Raw genomic sequence first — 12,204 nt, 5'->3', positions numbered from 1 at the left:
TATGGTCGTTTTTTAGTAATTGAAGTTATAGTTTTTCAAACCAATAGGGTGTAATAAGTTACATGGGCTACCATTGTACATTTGGTGTGTAATAGAAAATGCTGCCGTGGTTCTAAAATACATTTACCTAAAAGTGTGAACTACTGCGCATGTGCAAGGGCAAGTCCTGCAAGGGGGGAAAATTCATTCTGTTTGGGTTTAGCCTACTTCAAACTAGCATGTTGTCAAAGGATAGTTTCTGATTTTATATCCAGACACACTGAGACAAACGCATTTCTCAATTGAGTCTGCACCGTGAGTACTAAATTGGCCAGCTGATTTTGTTTTGTGCTATTGTTTTTTTATTATTATTGCCAAATGTGGTTAGGAAAGCGTGTGTCGTGTGGTCCCCAGGATTCAAACAACCATAGCTATGGTATCTTGATATAATATAAAATGTTATACTTATCTTTTGGTAATACACATGCATACATACCGTCTTATCATCCACAGATATTGCCAAATACTCTAAGCGTATATCAGTTTACCGAAGTCTGCAAGAGAAAACCACATAAGCAATAATTAGTTATCGGTTGTTCTGTGGGTGGCTTTTTGCGAATGAGTGTTCTTTCCTGTGATAACAAAAAGGTCAACTGTCAATAATGAGGATCGCAGTAGAAGGCTGTTGCCATGGTGAACTGGACAAGATCTACGAGACAATTGGCTATCTGGAAAAAAAGGAAGGGGTGAAAGTGGACCTGCTGCTGTGTTGCGGGGACTTTCAGGCAGTGCGAAATGAGGGCGACATGAAGTGCATGGCAGTGCCTGCCAAGTACAGGACGATGCAGACGTTCTACAAGTTAGTACTACAACAGTTTTGCAATTTCATCAGATTAATAGTCTAACTACACGATTATCGTCTCTTGATCTTCTAATCTTTGTCACTTGCAGATATTATTCTGGAGAGAAAAAGGCTCCAGTCCTCACCATCTTTATTGGGGGAAACCACGAGGCATCAAATCATCTGCAGGAGCTGCCTTATGGAGGCTGGGTGGCTCCCAACATTTACTATCTAGGTGGGTGGGAAATCACAGTGAATGTAATGAATGTTCCCTTGTCAAAAGTACTGCCTTCGTTGACTCGCTAGATTTCATGTTTTGTTCTTAGGATATGCTGGCATAATCCGTTACAAAGGAATAAGAATCGGTGGCGTCTCCGGAATCTTCAAATCACATGACTACAGAAAGGGTGTGTTTTATGTTGCTTAGTCTAAGTATTGTGGGCTAATAGTTGCTGCTCTTTACATTCTAGCAACAATGTTACGTTTGTGTATTCTCGCAGGACACCATGAATTCCCTCCTTACGGCCCTGATACACTAAGAAGTGTTTACCACATACGAAACATTGATGTCTACAAACTCAAACAGGTGGCGTTCACAGCTGCACCTCACAAGACCATTTGTCCCTGAAGATGTTTCATCGATTTAAAATAAACATTTATTACAAAAAGTAATTTTTTCCTAATCTCTTCCCGTACAGATCCAAATGCCCATTGACATTTTCATGAGCCACGACTGGCCTCGTGGAATCTATAACTACGGCTGCACACAGGAGCTGCTGCGTAAGAAGAAGTTTCTCCGTCAAGAGGTGGAGACCAACACACTGGGAAGCCCTGCAGCCGCGGAGCTCCTTGAACACCTCCAGCCCAGCTACTGGTTCTCGGCACATCTTCACGTCAAATTTGCTGCCATGATGCAGCATGCAGTAAGAACAGGCTGCCTCTCAACCTTTTCTTTTTTTTTATGCATGTGGGATATGTCTTTTTAGGAAAGTGATATATTGTCTTTTTAATCTTCAAAAAATGTACCATCCATCTGCAGCCCAAGGCCAGTGGTTCTTCACGAACAACAAAATTCTTATCTTTGGATAAATGCCTGCCACACAGAGAGTTCTTACAGGTGAGTTTTGAATTGGGATACACAGAGGCGTGTTATTCCCGACATGACAAGTGCAGCACTAAAAGGTGAGCATGTCTCTTCCATCAGGTTGTGGAGTTTCCTGACAGAACCGATTCCGCTGAAGGGTTGGAGTATGACCCAGAGTGGCTTGCTATCCTAAAGTCCACCAACAGTCTGCAGAAGACCACTCCTCAGCCCTGGAACCCCCCGATGAATAACGGCCTCCACCAAAGGTAAAGTAACCCAAGTCACCAATGTGACATGATCTACAGGTCAATAATGAGTCAAACAAAATATCATCTGTACACCACATCACTCTCATACCAACACTCATGTGGGACGGTCTGTCTTCGCATTAGGTGGAACTTTTCACCCTCTGAGGCAGAAATGATGCAGGTGGTGGATGACATGAACGGCGAGCTGGCCATCCCGGATAACTTCAGCCGGACGGTTCCGGCCTACGACCCTGCTAACCCCCAGCCCCGGGCCGTCCCCAGCTGCAGCACCAACCCCCAGACCACAGAGTTATGTGCCACCCTGGGTCTCACAGACCTCTACGCCCAGAAGGCCCAGCTCCTCTTAGACCCCGGAGGAGCTCACGGGGCCATGGCCGGCGAAAACGACGACGGCGACGATGCCCACAGCACCGGCAGCGTGGACGAACCCAGCGAGTATCCAACAGACACGTCGGGGCTGTCCAACTCCTGTAATCCAGACGAGATCACGATAGAAGACGAGTGGGAAGAAGAAGAAAAAGTCGAAGAAGATGGGGGCGGAGAGGGGAAGCAGGTGGCCGCAGGCGCTTGTGATTCAAAGAAACGTGAAGCTGGCGAGGAAGGTTTGCTTTCTCCGTCAGGCACAGTCCACGCCTCGGGCCGCATGGTTCTGCCAGAGCCCAAGTCAGACGACTCTACCGCTCGCGTCGCCCTGAGCCCCATGAGCCTGCCCCCTCCCACCCACTCAGCCCCGGCAGGGGGTGAAGAAGGGGCCAGTGATGATGCGGAAGAGGAGACGCCGGTGGTGCGCATTCCCAAGCGGACCAGCGACGAGAGCGAGGCGACAGCAGGCGGTACGGGTGTGACCCCCAGGATCAAACGGAGGAACCAGGTGATCTACGCAGCAGTGGATGATGATGACGAGAATGAGAGCTAAAGTAACGGATCATGGTCAGACAAGTAGTGTTGATAATTAATTGTAAATTTGTCCCTTCACGTTGTACAATTATGTCTTACTTTTTTATACAGGTTTTTAAAAGCATAGATCTAGTTTATATATGTGCTGGCTTTTGTACCATGATGCAATGAAATATTTCAACTAGTCAAAGAAAGCTGTTCTATAAGTCATCCGTGCAGAGGTTCAGGGCTTTATTCCAATTAGTTAAAAAGGTTAAAGGGCATGTTTTATTTGGAGGTTTTATTTTGGCAGAACATGCCACTTTTTAGACTATTGTAAATTGTGAATCGGGTTTAAAATTTTAACTCCATCTAAAGACTTTCAGAGAATAGATTTTCTTAAACCTAAGTTTAAGAATTTCTGCACAACCTTTTTTTTGGGTTACACAAAACAATTTAAAGTGAAAAAGTTGTTTCCAAATAAAATGTTATTTCAACTAATGTGACACACATTCAGCATGGCTGATCAATTAAAGAATCTCGTCCGAGGCTAAGTGAAGGAGTTCTTTTGTGAGCCAAATGAGGGAAGCATGCAGCATTCTGTGCTCATGGCACCATAAACTGCTTTATTGAACAACACTTAACATTGGTTGCTGATGTTGAAATGGTTAGGAAAACCATTTTGACTTGTCACCTTCCTTACACATGACTTATTCATTACTGAGCTTGCTTGCAATCATGATTATGAAATACTCAGTCCTATATCTTTTCCCTAAACATTTTTACATGAAGCTATTTTTCAAGTTTCCTGGGAAAGAAATGCAAACCAAACCATTAAATATTAGTCAGGGACACTGCTGTCTTTTGAACAGAACTAACGCATCTTAATTTCTAATATGCATGACAGCAGAACTAAATGCTTTCGCCAAATAATCTTTTCCAAGAATTTTACATTTGTGGAAATAAATTGTATAACTTATTTAAATCCATAAAAGATACATTTCTGGTTTACCTGTGCTCTGGTAAAATCAAAAAACACCTTCATTTAAAGTAGACGGTAACAGAACAGTGTATTTGACAAACCTTTTTACAACCATACAAAGAGCCATTAGCCTAGTGAAAATGTGCCAGAGTATTGGTTAATAATACAAGCCATTGTCAGGGAGATGGTGTCCTTACACTGAGCCCTACATACACATGCCTTAGAGGGAAGCCCCAAAAATGATTCACGATTAGGAAAATTTGGGACGAGGCACTTCTGTTTTCATTTCCTAACAACTTTCTTCCCAGAAGCCTTGGGAGGCAAACCAAGCACAAAAAAAAAGTAAATATATAAAAAACAATGATCTCTAGTTCAATTATTTACCAAGAACGATCCTTAAGACGCTGGTTAAGATGAGGAACACAAAAATCTTATAAGCAGGATAATAGGAGGCATGTTTAAATTTCCCTTTATGGTTAGACATTGGGATATATATGATAATATGAGCGTCGTCATCCTACAAGACTGGTTTTGTCATGTATAGCCCATTCTGTAATCAAAAACCTGCTGAAGGTATTTTAGCCAGTTAAATGTGTTGGCCAATGAGCTTTAGTTTGACATGGGTATCAGTTTCAGGCTAGTGTATCGATATACAAACCAATTGAATGTGTATATCCAGTAATATTAATGCTATTTTGAGTTTAGATTTATGGTGTCTGTGTTGCAGATGAGGCTGAGAGACAAGTGCTAACCAGTCTCTCAGCCTCATCCCCCCAACACTAAGAACATTCGGTAAATAAATATTTGACTTATTTGGTGTGTATGCTTGGATATGGGACTGCACATGTACAGGACTTAATAGAGATCCACACAGGATTGTTTTGGGTAGGATTTGGGGATTATTCACAGTATGAAGTGCTACACAGTGAGGAGGGAAGAGGGCATGGTGCAGGATAACGGGCAAGCCTTGCTAAATTAGAGGAAAATGAGCAGCGAAAAAGAAAATAATTAAACAATCACTCAACCAAAACAGGCTGGAAATTCATCTCCAAATCAGCCGGTTGTGTTTCATTTCATCTATCAAGGATGTAGGCCCTTTAAAAACACATGGGACAGTGACTGTAGACGAGGGCAGAGAACATAAAACATTCAAGATTAGTGCCAAGTACTACACTAAGCTTGTACCACTGTCTTTAACACCAACATCTCCTGCTCCTTTTTAGGATAGTCTTCCATCAAGACTTCTCATCGTCTTTTTTATTTTTATTCTTCTTCATCTGTTCTATCTCTGCATGCAGTAAGGAGTTGCCCCCTGCCTCCAAGTCTCCTTCTCCTAACTCTCTTCTTCCATTCTGCAGACCATTGGCAAGAGTGGCCCAGAGAACGAGGGTGCAGGGGGAGGGCGGGGCAGGGGCGTGGCAAGGCAGGGGCGTGGGTGGAGGCTGGGACTTCACCCCGGCCTCGCCGGTTTTGCAGGCTGGTTGAAGGTGAGCTGGGTTTCAGGGGACTGAGAGGGACAGGTAGTGTGGGAGGTGCGGCTAGGTGTGAGTGTGTTTGTTTGGGGATGGATGGTTGGGTTGTCAGAGCTAAAGCTAGTTTCCGCCACAGCAGGCCCGGTTCGAGTGAGCATCTGGGTCCTGGAGGTTGACTCCACGGTGCCGTGCTGCATGCGTTGGGTTCTGGGTGTCTGTTTTTGGCATCTTTTTAGCTGCGTTTGAACAAGAGAAGACAATGGTTATAGATCAATGATAACGGCATATTTCATCTTTCGTGTTAAATCAGTCAGAAAAAGGAAGGGAATTACCAATGGCCAGGAAGAGTTCATTAACGTTCATGGCCGTCTTAGCAGAAGTCTCCATGAAGAGTAAGCCTGTGTCTTCAGCATAGGTCTGGGCTTCCTATTTCACAAACAAATCACAGCAAAATTGCGAAACCAAAAATAGAAGGGATTTCAAAACCCACAAAACACCATAAACATAAAAACATGTATGATATCCAAGTAGTCAACAGGGATAAAGATTGGTTGTGTAATAATTGCCCTCTAATTACCCATCTGAATTGCTGAAATGTTTTAAATTAGACTGTAATTTAGGACCTACAATCCTTAGTCTTACCTACAAATTAAACAAGTGTTTATTATATCAACAATACATACATTAGCCTACTGATTCAATGTATACAAATGTATGCATTGAATCAGTTGCCTTGACAAGCAGGATCATAATAACAGGATCATTTAGACTGTATAATTGTAGTTCAAAACATATGCAGTTGGGTTTATGCGTTTTATCAACAAAAGGGAAAGTACTGACTTTATTGCACACGGCCCAGTCAAAGCACATTACAAGAAGATAAGGAACACTACCTCATACTCCACTAGTCTCTTCTCAGCTAGGTCAGCCTTGTTCCCTGCCAGGGCAATAACGATATTCGGGCTAGCTTGTCTCTGCAGCTCCTTCACCCAGGCCTTGGCTCGGTCAAACGTCTCCTGCACCAAAGCAGAATATTCCAGAGTGAGATTTAAGTGGTTGAATGGAGATTATGTCAATATTCCCTTGGTTCTTCAGTTGGCGGACGTTAACCATTATTTGAATAATTGTGAGTAAACGCCTACCGGCTTGGTGATGTCAAAGACAACAATGGCCGCCTGAGCTCCCCGGTAGTACATGGGAGCCAGGCTGTGGTATCGCTCCTGCCCGGCCGTGTCCCAGATCTCAAACTTCACCGTGGTGTCATCCAGACACACGGACTGGGCCAGGAATGCAGCTGGGACCAATGAGAAATATGGTTACTGAGTAGTTATCCTCCATTATGGAACAACCCCAAAAGCCACTACAACTACTCGCAACTACTTAGCTATTTAGCTATTGAGCAGACACAGATACTTGTATAGCTACTTTTATTTAATACAAATACAGGTCATTAAGCAGCAGCCAAGGGCCCAACATTCTTCTTAAGTATGCCTAAAGGAAAGCTGCAGACATTGCGGTTACAACCCAAAGCCTTTCTGCTTGAAGTCAAATATCCTCATCACTACAAACACAACACTTACTTCTCTTCTCCTACAAACAGATACACAAATAAGCAAAATACATACATGTGCAATTTAGGCTGTTTATTTCACTAACCTCCTATAGTGGTCTCCTGGAACTCGTCAAACTGTCCCTTGACAAAGCGCAACACCAGGCTGGACTTGCCCACCGCCATGTCTCCCAGCAGAACCAGTTTGAACTGGCAGATTTTGGTCTGCGGTAGCGTGCCATTGGTGCGTCCTCCACTGCCTCTGGAGCTCATAGTGATGGAGAAGGGAGACGGCACGGTGCTTGGGCCTTCTCCCTGCTGGTTGGGGCGGGCGAGGGGTCGGTAGCTTCTGGAATGGGTCTCGGAAGTGTTTTTTTGTTTGGTTTTTTCAAGGTTAATTAACGTCCTCAATGGGTCTTCAACTTGTACTTCTTTGACTGAAGATTTCGAAAAAAACATAATACAGTAAGATGCTGTTAATTTACAAAAAATGTATTTACAATGACCATTAACAGAGTAATTCCTTTTGCTACGTCACCAATTGAATAAGTCTGCAGCCCTGTTCTACAATCATGTTTGTTGAAGAGATTGTGTTAGGGCATTAAGCTACAGTGAGTCAAAGCAAGTCAACAATTGCCCTCAAGGGCAGTGCGTTCCTTAAACTTCTTCTACACCAACTTAATTTACAATAAGTTTGAATAACTCGGTAAAGGTAAATGAAAAAACATCAGGGATTGGTTTGCCTGACAGTGGATACAGACCCAACCAAGACGCGTGATATTATCGTTGAAGTAGGGATACAGTGTTGAGATGCAACACACGCACAGCCTTTGAAAGAAAGGGGTAGGCCTACAAGCTCACTGTTCGGGAAAAACCTTACTGATGTTACTCACTTTCTGTGCTATATTTCCTCAACGTAACTTTATCCAAGTAAGTAGGGAGTAATGGTAATCACAGTGCGTTTTTTGCAATGAGCAGGGGCACCATTTTTGTTTAGATACAATCATTAAGCTACATTCTGATTTAAGTCGTTTTAAAACACTATTGTACAGCTGAGCATCCCGTCCTAGGTAAAGATGCTGCTGCATTTGATACTGTATACGGTCTCCAGATGATGGATGGCTATTTGAAAATGGCATGACTGCGGATACATTAGGATATCGTGGATTATTTGATATGTTATTGCTATTGTAACGTTATGGGTTCTGAATATATTCTTGATCCGGTTGCTATTCCATCCATTAGTTCCATCATCAAGCCCCTAATGTAACTGAGGTGTCAAATGGACTCCGCTATGGTCGGTTAGGTTGAGAAATCCAAAACGGGATAGAGCCTTTCGGTTTCTTCTGCTATTTGTTTTCATGATTTTATTTTATAAAACATTTAACCGATATACATGTTTTAATTGAAGTACAGTATCACCTACCTTTGTCAATGGTTTCGTTTCAGCAACCGAGAGCCAGCAGTCTTCAATGTTGACAATTTAGCTATCAGCTGGTGAAAGCTGTTATCACTTCCTGAAAGACGCGCATGCGCACTGACGATCGCATTGTCATTGTTAAATATAAAAGACAATCACCTCTCCATAAACCCCCACGATCAACTCTTAATAAATATCCATTGCATTAGTCCCACAGTAAACATGTAAATACATAAATGTAAATGCAAATATATAAATACAAATGACATTATTCTATCATCTGAAACGCTTTGTTTTTCCCTGTGTTTTTTTCAATTTTTATATTTTTTCAAATATAAAAATGAAATATCTATTCTCAATTATTACAGAAAAGTTGAGTTAGTTGATTTAATAGTTGATGTATTTGTTTCTCGTCCCTTATATTGTTCTATGGTCGTCCCACTCTTGTGGTCTATTTGGCATCACTATGAAGTATAAATCAATACAAATTTAGTGAAGTGACACATGTTTATTGATTAAAAATGTTACTTTGGCATCCGAGCCGACGTGAGGCGCAATTTTTAAGGCTTGAGGACCAGGATTAATCCGGAAATATTTGCGAAATGGAAAAGGTTTTTTTTTATTATTTTGTATAGAGTAGCCTAATAGAAGTATGAAGATGTAATTAACCTAAACCTAAACTGTAATCATGTCAGCCACAAACAGAACGAAACAAAAGCAAAGTACACTGGTTCTGCCATGACTCCCTGTCTGTCTCAGTATGTTTTTGTTTTAAAGATGTTTTTGTTTAATCGCATGAAAATTTCACTTTCTGAGGTTTTCTAACATTAATATGAGTTCCCCTAGCTTACCTATGCTCCCTCAATAGCTAGAAATTTTGTTGGATGAAAAACGAGCACTAGGCATTCTGCTCCGCCTTTGAAAAAACGAAGCTCAGAAGCTTCGTTTTGGAATTTTCCCTGTATGTCGTCATAAGGGGAGATACCACCTCCCCTTTCTCTGCCTTGCCCGCCCAGAGAATTTGGCCCTCCAATGAGATATCACCGTGCGAGCGCCACGTGTGTGTGTGCGTGTGTGCGTGTGTGCGTGTGTGTGTTGTACACTTCTTTGTTATTTGGATAACCGTTCTGCTGTTGGTGTTATGGCGCGTAACTCAGACTCTCGTCTCTGGTATTACCACAACGAGACTCGTAGTGGGGGTTATCTCAGCCATGGTTGAGAAGGAATTGGGGGAAAGGAACTTTGGCTTTGACTCCCTGTAGTACATGAACCACGACATGGAGGAGAAAGGGATTGTTGCCTGCGAATGTCTCCCGCTTGAGCCCCGCTTCCCGCTGCCGAGGGACCACCACCTCGGCGCTGCCCGCTGCAGGAGGCGGTGGTGCCTAAGTGCTGTCCGCCGCCGATGCAGGGGGTCCCTCGGCGGCGAGGCTCCGGCGGGAGACAACCGTGGTCAACAATCCCGTTCTCCTCCATGTCGTGGTTCAGTCTGCTTCACTTTGATGTGGACGTGGAAGAACCTGAGACGTCGGAGAACCCGACGCAGTCGTTTGTGATTCATAGTATCGTATGGAGGCGCACACAGCTTTTGGCCGTGATAATATGTATTATATGAGATAGATATCTATTTATTATATGATATCATTTAGATAAAGAGCTCCTGGACTGTAACGCAAGTGTTGTACACTTCTTTGTTATTTGGATAACCGATCTGCTGTTGGTGTTATGGCGCATAACACGTTGGACTCTCGTCTCTGGTATTTCCACAACGAGACTCGTAGTGGGAGTTAACTCAGCCATGGTTGAGAAGGAATTGGGGGAAAGGAACTTTGGCTTTGACTCCCTGAAGTACATGAACCACGACATGGAGGAGAAAGGGATTGTTGCACGCGAATGTCTCCCGTTTGAGCCCCGCTTCTCGCTGCCTGCTGCAGGAGGCGGTGGTGCCTAAGTACTGTGCGCTATCAACAATCACGGGCAACAATCCCTTTCTCCTCCATGTCGTGGTTCAGACTACTTCAGATTGATGTGGACGTGGAAGAACCAGAGACGTCGAAGAACCCGACGCAGTCGTTTGAGATTCATAATATCGTCTGGAGGCTCACACAGCTTTTGGCCTATTATATCTATGTATAATATGATGAATATGATCTAGAATATTTACAGAACACGCACACAGCCTTTGGCTGTGTGCGCCTTGCCATTGCGATGCATCCACTGTAAACAGAGCCATGGTACCGTGGCCACAAGCTGCTCAGGGCCACACCCCCACCCTCCTCCTTGAACCGCCTCTCTCCTCCTCATTTGCATTAAAGCTACAGAAACCGAAACGGCGCGTTTGGGGAAAGCTCAATGTGCGACTGGCTCGTAGTGGCTGTAATTCTGCACCACGGCTGAATTTCGGGAACATCTTCAAATACTGTGTTTGGGGCCCACTAATATCTATGTTAAAGCATCCATAAAGTAGCATGCCATGGGACCTTTAATGTGTTTATTCTAAGAATGAAAAAAAGTGAGTGAGTGAGTTAAGTGCAAAAAGGGATTTTCAAACCATTTTCTGCTTCACTGCGAATAAGTCTTAACATACAGGTGTGCATTGCTGTTTGTGGCATTCAGGTGAAGGGGATGAACGACAGCAATGTTGAGCAGGGTCTCTGCAGCAGCATATGGCTACTTTCAGGATGCCTTCATTCAACATGTTGTGTGTAAAGTGGCCAGGAGAGCCCTTATCAACAGATCAGCCGAGAACATTTAGAAATTAATGTTGTTAAAAATGTTAATCAAACACTTATTATCAAGATGAAAATGCAGAGAGGAAATAGGAATGAGAGGTAATGTTATACTAATGTAGCGACCCTTGGATTCTTTAAGGGTTTGAGTGTTGTGTTTACTAATATCAATCATTTTACATTATGACATTCGTTTAGTCCATTATGCCGGTTGTTCCCCTGTAGTATACCAGTATAATATGAATGAAGTTGAACTGTGTTGATACTATGTTATGAGATTATCATAATAAACCTTTGTTTGTGTTTTGGCTGGTTAGGATGATTAAGCATAACTTGTTATAGCTCAGAGGTGGAGCTAGAATGGGTTTGTCTATATAAGTCTGGGTGGCTTCATTGGAGATGGTTAGGTGATGGCTGAGTCACAATTGATTCAGGTCAAGAGTCTATTCGTTTTATGTTTTTTTCGTCATTCTGTTTTTTCAGTGCTGCAGTTTTTGTAAATGAAATCTCAATGCAACTTCAACGGCATTAGCTTAGGGTTAGGTCCAATTCAGGTTCAGTGGCTTGAACCTGCATTGGATGTAAGACACATCTTCCCACGACATGCACCCATGAAAGAGACGGGGTTGTTGTCCATCTGCTTTGGGGTGAAAGACTCTCCCCCCAGTGTGGGAAGTGGCTAGGCAGGGCCCCTGTATCCTGGGGCTGGATTTCCTGCAGTGCACAGGCTGCCAGCTAGACCTGGCTAGGTGGGTTATTGGCTTCGCTGGAGCCATATTCTATATGTGGCTGGAGCCATATTCTATATGGCTCCAGCCAACGTCCCCTACACCCGGCCCCCACAGCTCGTATGGAGCAGTCACATGTCCCCGCCCCCCTTAACCCTCTTGCAAAGACATGCCGAACACCCTTTGTTTTCCCGGTCCCCCTCCATCGACCCAGTTGTCCTTCCGCACCCCTCCCGTCCCCTCATGTCAATGCTGCGGCCCCTGCAGACTACTCT

General features: G+C 43.5%; 2 protein-coding genes across 2 annotated transcripts; one reads left to right on the top strand and one right to left on the bottom strand.

Moving 5' to 3' along the window:
• The first annotated feature begins 162 nt into the window (after positions 1–162).
• dbr1 (debranching RNA lariats 1) lies at positions 163–3,574 on the top strand. The gene is made up of 9 exons (XM_079732002.1): positions 163–294; positions 628–838; positions 931–1,055; positions 1,147–1,227; positions 1,321–1,406; positions 1,519–1,743; positions 1,860–1,937; positions 2,025–2,170; positions 2,297–3,574. Exons 2-9 carry the CDS (start codon positions 642–644, stop codon positions 3,087–3,089), a joined length of 1,731 nt encoding a protein of 576 aa, XP_079588128.1. The 5' UTR covers positions 163–294; positions 628–641; the 3' UTR covers positions 3,090–3,574.
• Positions 3,575–3,697: 123 nt separating this feature from the next.
• Positions 3,698–7,485, bottom strand: rab5b (RAB5B, member RAS oncogene family). Its single transcript, XM_079732003.1, has 5 exons — positions 7,160–7,485; positions 6,646–6,797; positions 6,397–6,519; positions 5,836–5,929; positions 3,698–5,739 (listed from the first exon to the last, which is right to left on the bottom strand). The coding sequence occupies exons 1-5, from the start codon at positions 7,323–7,325 to the stop codon at positions 5,624–5,626; spliced, it is 651 nt and encodes a 216-aa protein (XP_079588129.1). The 5' UTR covers positions 7,326–7,485; the 3' UTR covers positions 3,698–5,623.
• Positions 7,486–12,204: the final 4,719 nt, after the last annotated feature.

The sequence above is a fragment of the Pollachius pollachius genome (genome assembly GCF_949987615.1).
Source record: "Pollachius pollachius genome assembly, chromosome: 3".
In the NCBI taxonomy this organism is placed as follows: domain Eukaryota; kingdom Metazoa; phylum Chordata; class Actinopteri; order Gadiformes; family Gadidae; genus Pollachius; species Pollachius pollachius.
Note: the sequence above shows the minus strand (reverse complement) of the source record. Positions and strands in the feature narration are given on the sequence as shown.

What these genes read in the sequence shown, in the direction of transcription:
- dbr1 (XM_079732002.1), top strand. Translation starts at nt 642, where the DNA reads ATGAGGATCGCAGTAGAAGGCTGTTGCCATGGTGAACTGGACAAGATC. An exon ending in ATCACATGACTACAGAAAGG is followed by an intron (nt 1,228 to 1,320) that starts GTGTGTTTTATG and finishes GTATTCTCGCAG; the next exon opens with GACACCATGAATTCCCTCCT. An exon ending in CACACAGAGAGTTCTTACAG is followed by an intron (nt 1,938 to 2,024) that starts GTGAGTTTTGAA and finishes CTCTTCCATCAG; the next exon opens with GTTGTGGAGTTTCCTGACAG.
- rab5b (XM_079732003.1), bottom strand. Translation starts at nt 7,325, where the DNA reads ATGAGCTCCAGAGGCAGTGGAGGACGCACCAATGGCACGCTACCGCAG. An exon ending in CCAGGAGACCACTATAGGAG is followed by an intron (nt 6,798 to 7,159) that starts GTTAGTGAAATA and finishes CATTGGTCCCAG; the next exon opens with CTGCATTCCTGGCCCAGTCC. An exon ending in TCTTTGACATCACCAAGCCG is followed by an intron (nt 6,520 to 6,645) that starts GTAGGCGTTTAC and finishes GCTTTGGTGCAG; the next exon opens with GAGACGTTTGACCGAGCCAA.